Raw genomic sequence first — 13,934 nt, 5'->3', positions numbered from 1 at the left:
ATGTTAAAATGATATAAAGTATATTTTTCAGATGATTTAAACAAATTTTAATTTTCTACATTTTTGGAGAAACTACAGAGAAAATAAAATTATTTCATTTGAAAGGCACTACAGATTCTATCTGCCTGGAGAATTCCATGGACATAGACTGCAGGGTTACAGTCCATGGGACCACAGAGTCAGAGACAACTGAGTGACTAACACACACACACAGCTGCTGCTGCTGCTAAGTTGCTCCAGTTGTGTCCGACTCTGTGCGACCCCATAAACGGCAGCCCTCCAGGCTCCTCTGTCTCTGGGATTCTCCAGGCAAGAGTACTGGAGTGGGTTGCCATTTCCTTCTCCAGTGCATGAAAGTGAAAAGTGAAAGTGAAGTTGCTCAATGGTGTCCGACTCTTCGAAACCCCATGGACTGTAGCCTACCAGGCTCCCCTGTCCATGAGATTTTCCAGGCAAGAGTACTGGAGTTGGTTGCCATTTCCTTCTCCAACACACACATAGATTCTATCATAAAGCGAAAAAAAGCATTTTAATCCCCCTTAAATTTTTTATACTTGTTCAATGATTTATTGTTATCATTCACTCATCATACTTTCAGTATAAGCAATTTCTTACTGCAAAGTTATAAAATCCAACTTGAAGTGAAAGTATTAGTTGCTCAGTCATGTCCACCTCTTTGCGACCCCATGGACTGTAGCCCACAAGGCTCCTCTTATCAATGGAATTCTCCAGGCAAGAATACTGGAGTATGTAGTCATTCCCTTTTTCAGGGATTCTTCCCGACTCAGGGACAAATCTGGGTCTCCTGCATTGCAGGCAGATTCTTTACCATCTAAGCCACCAGGGAAGCCCCAAATCCAACTTACACTGACCTATTTTTTTGAAAAATTTTGTTGAGTTAATTATAACCAAAGGACAAAAGCTGCTTCTCTGTAACAAGTACCTACTAGTGTTTGTGATTTACAAAGCTTCAACTGAATCCTCCCAATGATTTTGTGTGATGGGTTGTACAACTTGATTAGTCCTATTTTGTCAATGAGGAAATTAAGGTTCAGAGAAGTTAAATGAATTGCTAAAGTGGCAGAGATGAGATGAGATCTCAGTCTTCTGACTACTTAGTTCAATGCTCTCACTATATCAATATTATATCAATACTTAAGAGTATTCCTATTTTGTTAGAGGAGGTAACACACTTGGCTTAAAAACAAAACAAAATTGCAACCCTCCTTGGCGTTTGTGTTGCATGCGGTGGCCCTGGAACAGAGCTCTGGCTAATGAGATATAGTAACAGATGTTGGGAGGCACTTCTGAGGGTGGTGACCGATTCCTCTGGTGCCCAACTTTTCCTCTGCCCCCTTGCTTCTTCATGCCTGAATAGTAGGTGTCATGTCTGGAGGTAAAGGTGTCATCTTGTATTTGACTACGATAAAAATATCCAGGGGAATTGCAGAGACTCACTCCTGACAAGAACCCTGTACTGCCAACTCTGGAGAGTTAAATGAGAAGGGAGGAGACAACTGTCTTGCTTAAATCACCATGTTTATTATTATCATCTTTATGTGCAACTGAATGCAAGTCTCACCTAATACATTGCTTTTCTCCTGATTAGTTCACTCATAATTTCCTTCTGCCTTGTGCCCCTACTATGTGCCTTCTGCCAGAATGAATCAAAAGTCCCCATCATGAAGGATTCTGCCACTCCAAATTAGGCAGCTGATGTAGCTCTCGGGTACACTGCTCATTGTAAACTGTGCTGACTGGAGCAGCCACTGAATTCTCAGGGAGCCTCTTTTGACAACCTCTCGATTACTGACAAATAATGCAGCTCTGCTAGGTGTGCATAATCGCCACCTGAGCTGTGAAGAATTACATTAATTATATCTCCATCAGGTCCCTGACAAGTTCCTCTATTATTTTAATTTTTCCTTCTTTACATCACAGTTCTATATTTTATCACCCCAAAGTACTCCAAATATATGTTTAATATCTGCCTTAAACAGCCATGTAATTCTTTTTGCTGATGCACTGGACACAGGCTTGCTTTAACTTCTCAATAGCAGATTCTTTGAGCACTGCCAAATTGTTAATTCTTTACTGTGTCTACTGTTTCTTAAAATTGCTTCTGAATATTTGTCCTTCTTTCTGAGAAGATAAGCCAGATCATAAGTGTGGCTCCATATTTTCAAATGTGATCTTACCTGTTTTCTGTCAAGTGATAATTTTGAAAGGTCTTCATGACTTCCCAAAATTCCAAATTTCTTTCCTTCATTTCTCTTTTAAAGATAGAGAGTAAAATTAATATAATCACTAATTATACATTGAGAACTGTAAGAAGAATTTCAGTCTTCCTTCATCCCATATTCTAAAAGCCATCTGGTCTAATTCTCCAGCAAGTTTCTTTGAGAGGAACATATTCTTACTAGGGTCTTCCGTTTGGTGAATACTCGGACATTTTGTTTGGACACTGAATTGTCTGGGGTTGCAGTTCTAACCACATGTTACTAAGAGCGACATGCTTAGTAACATGGAGGGAGGGAGGTTTTTGCTATTCAACCCACTGAGTTCTATAAGTTATACATCTGGGAGAGCACCAAAGATCATATATTTTTTCCAAAATTCCTATCCAAAATAATAGTCATACATTTAAAGAAAGCTTAAGAATTCTCAAAGCGCTTTCACATATTTATTTGATTTGATTTTCATGACATAGATATAACTGTAATTCCCATATTACAGGTGAAATTGGAGCTCAGGGAGCTTAACTTGAGAATCCCAAGTAGTAAGATGTAAACCCAGCAGGAATTACAATATTTCCTTTATATTCAATAATAGAACCTTATAATTGCAAGGGACCTTTATGATCATTTGGCTCAGTTGCCCACCCAGTGCAGAAAAATCTATAAAATCCTAATACTGGTCATCTAGCATTTATTGATTACTTAAAATGATAGGGAACTCACTATTTCATAAGAAAGCCCACCATTCTGTTGGACAGATCTTGATAATTTTTTTTTTACATAAAGCTAAAATTGAACTATTAGCAAATTTTGCCCATGGCCTCTTTTCCTATATTTGAAGAATAAAATAAACAAATGTATTTCCTCATTAAAATTGGGAATTGTAAAAAATATTCATTGTATTCCCCTTCAGTCTTCCTTCTAGAAGCAGCTGACTCATCACTTATCTATGACACCATATCCAAACCTGTCTGCCTCTTGGCCCTCCTCTGGCGGCATCTAGTCTGTGCTCCTCCTGGATACAGAGTTCTGTCCCCTCGGAATTCCTGGCAGAGAATAACCTCCCCACCCCCACGCAGTCCACATAGCGCTCCACATGCTCCACACATTCCTTAACCCTCTGTGATGGTTCTACTCCTTCATCAGGCACTAGACAGATCACTTCCATGGATTCTTAAGATGGCCCTGCTTCATGAGATTACAGTTTCCAATTAGTACCCTTAGATAGATCTTTCTTGATGTAATGCCAAGCCTCATCTCCCATATTACATGTGAGCAATTGATTTCTGAAGTTCTTTGTGTAGTACTTAAGAGTCTGTCAGTGTCCCCGAAGTCATAATTAGCTGGCTGTATAAGTTGAAGGTGAAAAAAAATTGAAGCTGCATAAGCTGAGGTATATAACTACACCTAGCTGTATAAATTGAAGGCAAAGGGAGGGACATGTAGCTACCACAGTGAAAATACGCCCCAGAATAGCTCTCCTTTTTAATACCCACTCTGGAAAATGTGACACATTATTGTAGCTACATTTCATGGATTTTTCTTATATTTTTTAGTAAAAAATGTCCAGTGTGCTCCTAATAAACAGACAAAAGCCAAAGGACTGCTCTGAGCTAATTGACTACATTTGGGAATGAATAGGCATGTCATCACAAACTGCTTCTTTATAAAGGGATGTGTTATCGTGCCTATCATGGTTTTAGTGTCCACTGATGTATAGAACAGTCTTATGGACTCTGTGGGAGAGGGAGAGGGTGGGAAGATTTGGGAGAATGGCAATGAAACATGTAAAATATCATGTAGGAAACGAGTTGCCAGTCCAGGTTTGATGCATGATGCTGGATGCTTGGGGCTGGTGCACTGGGACGGCCCAGAGGGATGGTATGGGGAGGGAGGAGGGAGGAGGGTTCGGGATGGGGAACACATGTATACCTGTGGCGGATTCATTTTGATATTTGGCAAAACTAATACAATTATGTAAAGTTTAAAAATAAAATAAAATTGGAAGAATAAAAAAAAAAAAACATAATTTCAAATTATTAAGTCAAATCACCTTGTTCATTTCTGCATCCTCCTGGAAACCTTTTTTATGGCCCTGGAACAATTCAGAAATCCATTTTTTAAGCCTCAATAAGACATAAAACAGGGACTTTGGACTTGGCACCAGGTTGAAGGGAACAGGAAGAGTTCTTCCCTCCTCAAAGTAAGAAAACCAAAGTTTGGCCCTTGCGAATTTCCATTCCACATCAGCATCATCCTATACAAATAAATATGACAGTTCAGCAAGGAAATGCATAAACAGAATTACTGGGATGCTTTTGACATTGTGTGGCTAGATGGAAGTAATGTCACCTACAACGATCTCAGACCCCAAACACCACCCCAAGATATTCTCAAAAATATTAAGGTACTATTCACACACTCTTAGGAAAGAAAATTTAGGAAAATTTACTTAAAAAATTATCATTCTTACAGATCTTAAAACTTGCATGTATTTATAAATACACTGAAAGTTATAAAGCTATTTTCCTATATTCTGAAAAACACTATGAAAAATTATTCACTCTTATATTTTGCAACAGATCACTGCTTTGATGAATTTGGGACACACACCAAGATTCTTGAATAAAAATCACTCTAAATTTGAGAAAAAGTCAATTTTGAACATCACTCAAAGTAAGATTTGGAGAACAGTGGCATTCATAAGCAATAATTTTTAAATGAAATATAAATTCATGCTGATATAGTATCTCTAAGAATTTACAAATAATACTACTAAATCATACAACATTTCTCATCCTTATTTCTTACTATCCTACCACACCCATAGATGATGTGCTTGGAAGCAAAGGATTAAAATTTTCTGATTACTACATATAAAGAATATAAAAATATAAATTTTCTATAAAATATATAAAGAACTATATAAAAAGGTAAAGAACAGATAGAAAGTAGTCTATAGTATCACCACCATTGCTGAGTTGATCCCTGGAATAGTTAAAATATATACCACATAGTATACAAATGTATAGAGATTATACCTCAATTTCCTGGAATGAACTGTTGATCATTGCAATTAACATGTTTAGCAAAACAATGACCATTGTAACATTATAGACTCCATAAAGAACATAACCGATGTTTTCAATAAATTTGTGATTATAGTTGATGACCACCGATTTCACTTCAGAAAGTCCAAATATAGCCCAAAACAGTGTCTTAAAACTCTCTTCCACTCTGGGTAAAAAAAAGGAAATAAAGGAGATGATAAAGCATACAAATGAATGACAATGATAGTATAATAAAAGCAAGCTGATTTAATGTCTGAAAATTATTAGATATTCATGAGAAAATTCTTCACTTCCCTGAGCCTCAATTTTCTTTTTTGTAAAATAGGTACAATAACTATTTCCAGGATTGTTGCAAGGATAAGGGAATATTTTGCATATGAAGTAGACAACTCACTATCTGGCACATAATAAGTGCTCAATAAATGTTAACATAACTTCAAACCACAGACATTAACATTTAAATAATCCATAGTTTTGGTAAAGAAAATATTAAATGTATTAATAAAAACAATGTAATATGTAATTTATAATTTATATATGTAATGTAATAATGTAATTTATAGTCCTTTTGTGTTTTCTGCTCATCTACACTTCTAATATCCAATAAATAGATAATGGTATGTGTCTTAAGGTGTCTTAAGGAAAATATGACAATATAAACATAGTCAATGTTACTAAAATCACTGACATGTCTTAGGAATTTCAATGCATTAGGCATAATTATTGACCAAAATGAAGCTCCTCTGCTTAGGTCAGTTGGTTCAATCTCTCTGATAAACTGAACTTTACAGGAATATGAATAATAGGTTATGCTTTGATCAGTACTTCTCATTGTAACATTTTTTTGTTGTTCTTCAGTTGCTCGGTAGTGTCCGACTCTTTGTGATCCCATGGACTGCAGCATTCCAGGCTTCCCTGTCCTTCACCATCTCCCAGAGTTTGCTCAAATTCATGTCCACTGAGTCAGTGATGCCATCAGTCTTTCCTAGAATCAAGGTCTTTTCCAGTGAGTCGGCTCTTCGCATCAGGTGGCCAAAGTATACCTGAATACCTAATATTTGAGTAATGTATTCCAAACATACTTTATAAAAAACGTGTATCCATGATGAACATAAGTTAAAACCCTTGTTGCTGCTGGTAACTCAGATTGATTTTGGAAGCAGCCATTCTTGTAGGGCCCCAGGAGTCTGAACTGAGCAGGATACAGTAGTGAGGAGCACAGATGCTAGGGTCAGTGGACAAGGGACTAGTCCTGGCTTTTCTACATACTAGCAGCTATGAGACACTCAGCATGTCATTTAACTTCCCTGAGCTTCAGTTCCTTTTTGTGTGAAACAGAAATAATAAGATAATGTGTATGAGGTAGCTCCTGGCCCTAAAATTGTTAACTATAATTACTTACTATTAGAAAGGTTGCCTACATTGTTGAGTTCTTACAACACATTTAAAACTTCTCTCATAATGCTAAAGAGTAACTGGGAATAATGTCTTTACTAAAACATTATTTATCCCACTGTTGTATATGAACACTATTAGGCTAAAGTTTAATTGACAATCATCATGATTAAAAGAACCAAAAACACCTACGTTGTGAAGGCTTCGTTTTGCTTTGCACCAATGTAGTAGGAATAGAGGTTGAACATTCCAATCATAAAGGCCACAAACACCATGATGAATATGACCATGAACTTGAAGATATCTTTTACCGTTCTTCCAAGTGATATCTGCAGAGGTCCAAAGCTTTCATTTGCTGGTAAAATGTAGGCTATTCTGGAGAAACTTAAAACTACAGCAATTGCATAAAGACCTTCAGATATAATTTGAGGATCAGAGGGGTCCCACTTTATCCTGGCTAGGAGAAAGGAAAGACAAAAGTTATGGTGAGTTTATTTACATTTTTTACTTGGGGCTTTCCTGGTAGCTCAGATGGTAAAGAATCTGTCTGCATTGCAAGAGACCTGGGTTTGATCCCTGGATCAGGAAGATCTCCTGGAGAAGGAAACTTTTTACTTAGGTAACTTCTTTTCTGGGATAGAAATATAATTACATTAGCAATCCAGTTCCTAACGGAACTTCTTTAAGTGTCAGGTATATTTGAACTTTTGAATTTACAAAGAAAATTACCCCCTGGTTTGCTGGTAGTTTTCCATAATGGTATAGCATAATGGTTGAGAGTACAAACTATGGACTTGGCTTATGTAACCACTCCGATATTCTTGCCTAGAGAATTCCACAGACAGGAGAGTGGTGGGTTGTAGTCTGTAGGGTCGCTAAGAGTTGGACATGATTCAAGCGACTTACCACACATTTCTGCATGCATCTATCTATCTAAAATCAACTAGAAGAACTAGTACAAATTATTTATCTTATTAATAGTTTTATTTTCCCATCTTTAAAAATGACATACTGTTTATACCCTATCATCTGTTGTGAGAATTTAGTAAGTCACCATACATTGAGTGTTTAGAAAGTGCTTGGCACTAGCTAAATAGTGGCATTTACTATTTAATCTTAAACTATAATAAAAGAAAATAAGGCCCTAGTAAATGATATCATTATTTAGTCTTAAACTATAATTATACCATAAAGTAATTTGGGGCCTGTGCAGTATTTGTGGTTATTTAAACTTACTAAGGTAATTTATATTGGCCATTCAAGTCTATTTTTATCATAGAATGTAGTAATTATTCATTTATGAATTTTTCTGACATTATTACATCAGAACATCAAAAATCTAATTAAGAAGCCATTATGAAGAAAAATGCAAAGCAGTGTGTAACAGAGAGGAAAAACATAATTATAAATTTGTATTTGCTTATTTGCTGAGAAGTAGAATTAGGAACAATAAAGTAATAAAAGCAGTTTATTTTTATATAGCACTTTGAATATAAGTTCAGTATAAAAATAGTTTGACTTGTAAAATTCCATATATTAAAAATTTTCTTATAAAATAATGGCTATATTCCCTGTGCTGTATAATATATCCTTGTACAAAAGCCCTACATGTGCTCTAAAAATTGTTAGGTATTAAAATACTAAAGAGAAAAAAAAATACTAAAGAGAAATAATAAAAAAGAAATCCCTATGTGATACAGCCAATAAAACTCATAGAGATGTCAACTGTATGTTAACTGACATCTTATCAGAGGAGGACTTGAAGTAAGTAGTCAAAGAGAATCTGTTTTTCCCACCCTAGGTTTCTACAAGGAGAGGTTTTCCCTAAGCAATGACTGAACCTACTTCTGTTCCTTTTTTAGTCACTTTCCTCCTGGGGAGGTAGAATGACTTCTCTGATTGCTAAACTAGGGTGGAAACTGAGCATACTGGACTCAGCTCTGCCCTCTTTATCTTGGGAATTTCCTTCTGATCTTCCATGGAGGACTCTCACATGATCAGATACCTGCTACCATACCCCTCTTTGGGTATGACTGCCCTGTCCATGGCCGCCTGGAAATTGGAGGATACATCTGCCTAAGCCTGGGGTTCAGTATTGCTGAGCCAGTTGACTAATAAACTCAGAATTATATCATCCACTCTAAACTTTGTCAGTATTAAAGGTGATGATTTGACCTAATGTTGGCACTTTGTTTTATTTCTCATCTAGTTCAAAGGCTTCCCTCATGGCTCAGCAGGTAGGTTCTATCCCTGGGTCAGGAAGATCCACTGGAGGAGGAAATGGCAACCTACTCCAACATTCTTGCCTGAAAAATCCCATGACAGAGAGCCTGGTGGGCTACAGTCCAATGGGCCGCAAAGAGTTGGACACGACTGAGCGACTAAGCACAGCATAGCGCTAGTTCAAAGTCTGGGTGAGAAAAAGGGGTGCTATTTATTGGGAGCCTTCGATGATTCACTTGCTTTCGAATAGTTTACATGCCTTAAACAGAAATGGTACTTAAATGTGTACTATTTTTAATAGACAAGAAGAAAAAAATAAATCCATGACATAATACAAGCATTCTCAATGAAGTTTGGTGGTTAGCCAATTAATCCCAGAGATAAGGGGAGATGATTCTTGTGATTGAGAGGTTTTCTGCCAGAAGAAATATCAGGAAAGAAGTAGAAAGCATAATAAAAGATATAGATAATCTAAAGAAGCTGGAAACTGACCAATAATTTTATGAGAATTGAATAATAACCAAACTGCTACTGATGTGTTCCTTTTTTTTTTCTTTCATCATTTTATTTATCTAAAAAAATTTAAATAAATTTTTACTAAAGTACAGTTGAATCACAATTCTATGTTAGTTCCTGCTATATAGCAACGAGAATCAGTCATATATATACCCACTCTGTTTTAGATTCTCTTCCCATATAGGTCATTACAGAGTATTGAGTAGAGTTCCCTGCGCTATACCGTAGATACTTACTAGTTATCTATTTTATATATAGTAGTGTGTATATTACTTTACGCTGGTAAAGTAATGCTCAAAATTCTCCAAGCCAGGCTTCAGCAATATGTGAACCGTGAACTTCCTGATGTTCAAGCTGGTTTTAGAAAAGGTAGAGGAACCAGAGATCAAATTGCCAACATCCGCTGGATCATCAAAAAAGCAAGAGAGTTCCAGAAAAACATCTACTTCTGCTGTATTGACTAAGCCAAAGCCTTTGACTGTGTGGATCACAATAAACTGTGGAGAATTCTGAAAGAGATGGGAATACCAGACCACCTGATCTGCCTCTTGAGAAATTTGTATGCAGGTCAGGAAGCAACAGTTAGAACTGGACATGGAACAACAGACTGGTTCCAAATAGGAAAAGGAGTATGTCAAGGCTGTATATTGTCACCCTGTTTATTTAACTTATATGCAGAGTATATCATGAGAAACGCTGGACTGGAAGAAACACAAGCTGGAATCAAGATTGCCGGGAGAAATATCAATAACCTCAGATATGCAGATGACACCACCCTTATGACAGAAAGTGAAGAGGAACTCAAAAGCCTCTTGATGAAAGTGAAAGTGGAGAGTGAAAAAGTTGGCTTAAAGCTCAACATTCAGAAAACGAAGATCATGGCATCCGGTCCCATCACTTCATGGGAAATAGATGGGGAAACAGTGTCAGACTTTGTTTTTCTGGGCTCCAAAATCACTGCAGATGGTGACTGCAGCCATGCAATTAAAAGACGCTTACTCCTTGGAAGGAAAGTTATGACCAACCTAGATAGCATATTCAAAAGCAGAGACATTACTTTGCCAACAAAGGTTCGTCTAGTCAAGGCTATGGTTTTTCCTGCGGTCATGTATGGATGTGAGAGTTGGACTGTGAAGAAGGCTGAGCACCGAAGAATTGATGCTTTTGAACTGTGGTGTTGGAGAAGACTCTTGAGAGTCCCTTGGACTGCAAGGAGATCCAACCAGTCCATTCTGAAGGAGATCAGCCCTGGGATTTCTTTGGAAGAAATGACGCTAAAGCTGAAACTCCAGTTCTTTGGCCACCTCATGCGAAGAGTTGACTCATTGGAAAAGACTCTGATGCTGGGAGGGATTGGGGGCAAGAGGAGAAGGGGACAACAGAGGATGAGATGGCTGGATGGCAGCACTGACTCGATGGACATGAATCTGAGTGAACTCTGGGAGTTGGTGATGGACAGGGAGGCCTGGCGTGCTGCGATTCATGGGGTCGCAAAGAGTCAGGCACGACTGAGCGACTGATCTGATCTGATCTGAGTGTGTATATGTCAATTCCAATCTCTCTCTTGTGTTTATCCCTCCCCTCCCTTCCCTCTTGGTAACCATAAGCTTGTTTTCTACATCTGTGACTCTATTTCTGTTTTGTAAATAGGCTCATTTGTACCATTTTTTTTTAAGATTCTGCATACAAATGATATAATAAATTCTGCATTTTATAAACATGTTGACTGGGTACTGTAAACTCACCCAAATTGTAGTATTTCACATTGTCTCCCAGTGTGACTTTTGTTAAATCTTTTAAAGTATCATTTGCATCAATGATGCTCTGGGCTTTGGAAGCATGCCAAAATGCCATGAATCTTGCAATGAATGATGCTGCAAAGATTGCCAGCATTCCAAAATCAAGCATATTCCACAACTCAAACAAGTACTCCTTGGGGCCTTGAGTCCAAATTTCTTTACATTCAGCCCATATCATGCCTGCATGGGAAAGAGGTTGAAATAGGGGTTAAAATCCAATTTCATTCCAGCCTTAGTTTTCAACAAAACAAATTTAAAAGGTCTCAGGCTGACATTCAAAACCCTTCAAAATATGACCTCATCTTACCCATTCAGCCATAATTATACTGTCCCTACAAATCCTATAGTCCAAAAATATCAGTGCATTATCATAAAGCAATTTGACAAAGTTCATTAAGGGCATTCAAGCAGCAAACATGATTTGATCCATTAATTCTGTACATAAGATGTTCATTATAGGATTCTTTATAATAAAAAAATGTATATGTAAAAACAGCGATACTAACATCCTCAAAATAGAAGTAATCATGGGACTTTCACAAATAGACTATTATGTAGCCATTTCATATGATATTTTAATTACCATGGAATAGTGGCCACAAGAATGTGCCCCACAGGCCTCCAAATACAGAAATTCAACTGGCCATGGGCCAAAGCTGCAGCACTCTGAAGACTATAGACACTTTTGCCCTAAGGCCATGCTTCCCATGGGCTGCTCCTCACCAGTGACTGAGGGCACCCCTTCTTGAGAGTCATGGGACTCCTCCAATGGCTGACCTCAGCTCAAGGATCTCTTGACAGACTTGTCAAACTTTCTTTAGACAGAATGGATATCTAGGGTGCTTCTGTCCTACCTTCCTTCCCTCTCTCCTGCCCTGAACATCAACCTTGCATCACAGTCTTACAGCCCTTGAAGGTTTCTTCAGCTCCCTCCCATTTCTCTCACATAGAATTTCCCTTAATAAAATTGTTGCATGTTAATTTCTGTCTTTGCATATGCTTCTTGGAGGACCTAGACTAATACACAATGGGAAATGTTTATGTCATAAACATTCAAGCATGCCAAGTAAACATTTTATATATTCTATGATATTATGTTTAAACCAGCATAGTAAAAGACTAGAAGGAATTACAGGAGCATAGTAGTAGTAGTAGTAGTTTCTTCATGGCGGAATTATTAATAATGTTGCACATCCACTCTAAAACTTAGTGTATTACTTAGGAGCACAGGTTTTGGAATCAGACACCACGGCATCACTAATGCAATGAACATAAACTTGGGCAAACTCTGGGAGATGGTGAGGGACAGGGAGGCCTGGTGTGCTGCAGTCCATGGGGTCACAAAGAGTCAGACACCGCTGGGTGCCTGAACAATCACAGTCATCCATTTGTTAGCTGTGCAATCTTTGGCAACTTACTGAAACTTTCTAAAATTCAGCTTGCAAAATGGGGATGATAGTAGTTTGTACCTACTTCATAGGATGGTCATGAGACTTAAATAACATATGGAAAATGCATAGCACAGTGTCTGGCACTTGAAAACATAACTAATACTTATTGAGAATTTACTATTTCAGATTTTCTATGTCTGGTATATATTTTCTTTCTTTATTAAAAAGAAGTAACTTTACCCCTATTATCTTTAAGACATCCTAATCTCTGATGTCCTGTCTCCTCCTAGAGCCATCTGGAGAAACACAACCTAAACACCAACAATTCCTCAGTCTACTTCCATCAAGAAGTCTCCAGGGTCCCCTAGTTGAAATAAATCTTCCGCCCTTTCTGCGACTAATCACCTTCCCCAAATCCCCATATTTGTCATAAACTTTTATCACAGAACCTATGTGAATGATTGCGAAGCCCTGTAGGGGTTTTAAAAAGCCATGCTCTGTCCTTCCAACAGCTTGTGCGTGCATGCTAAGTCACTTCACTTGTATCTGACTCTTTTCGACCCCATCAACTGTATCCTGCCAGGCTCCTCTGTCCATGGGATTCTCCAGGTAAGAATACTGGAGTGGGTTGCCGTGCCCTTCTCCAGGGGATCGCCCCAACCCAGGGATCGAACCTGTGTCTCCCGTGTCTCCTGCATTGGCAGGCAGGTTCTTTACTACTAGCACCACCTGGGAATCGCCTTCCAACAGCTTAACTGTGCTTTTCTCAAAATCAGCATTCAATGTATCACACGACTTACTTATTTTGAAATTATTCCAAATTTAGAGAAGGCTGGGATTGGATTCATATACACTTTAGTGGATCAGACTTATTAATAAAATAGGAAACACTGCGTGTGTCCACTCATGCACACACACATGCACACACACACACAAAGTATGAGCAAGAGTGAAAAAATCTGAGGGCCGTCTGTGTGTGGACGTTGTCCCTGGGTTCCCACCAGCTTCCTCACTATGAAACAAGGGTAGTTTGGAATAGCTGAAAAACGGATTACTGGGGGTTTTCAATTCGTATAGTCTAGTTGCTTTCAAAGCTTCTCTCCTTCTTCCCACTTCTCCTCCATCTTCTCTCTCTTTAAGGGGTACACTTCTTGGTAAAAATGATATCTTCCCAAAGCTTAAAAGATAAAACAGATACAGCAAACCATTCTGTTTGAAGGAAGAATTTCCATATTATGTTTTCTGAGGACCTCCAGGCGTTGCCAAGCATAGTTCAAAATCCTCCATCTAGTCCAGTTTCTC

General features: G+C 38.0%; 1 protein-coding gene across 5 annotated transcripts in view; it reads right to left on the bottom strand.

Annotated features, from left to right (window-relative positions):
- The window catches only part of TRPC6 (transient receptor potential cation channel subfamily C member 6), a 163,572-nt gene that overhangs the window by 12,119 nt on the left and 137,519 nt on the right, over positions 1–13,934 (bottom strand). For 3 of the 5 annotated variants that reach the window (XM_086338901.1, XM_086338903.1, XM_086338904.1), the window contains 5 exons: positions 11,188–11,421; positions 6,896–7,160; positions 5,279–5,474; positions 4,291–4,494; positions 2,199–2,273 (listed from right to left, as the gene is read on the bottom strand). In XM_086338901.1, the coding sequence (XP_086195027.1) occupies positions 2,199–2,273; positions 4,291–4,494; positions 5,279–5,474; positions 6,896–7,160; positions 11,188–11,421 (974 nt within the window). The remainder of the gene's footprint in view (positions 1–2,198; positions 2,274–4,290; positions 4,495–5,278; positions 5,475–6,895; positions 7,161–11,187; positions 11,422–13,934) is intronic. The other 2 variants (XR_015141760.1, XM_086338902.1) reach the window with 2 other exon arrangements.

This window comes from Bos grunniens, chromosome 15 (genome assembly GCF_055505025.1).
Source record: "Bos grunniens cultivar Pamir isolate PY7600 chromosome 15, Bosgru_T2T1.0, whole genome shotgun sequence".
In the NCBI taxonomy this organism is placed as follows: Eukaryota; Metazoa; Chordata; class Mammalia; order Artiodactyla; family Bovidae; genus Bos; species Bos grunniens.
The sequence above is the reverse complement of the archived record's forward strand: the minus strand, read 5'-3'. Positions and strand labels throughout refer to the sequence as shown.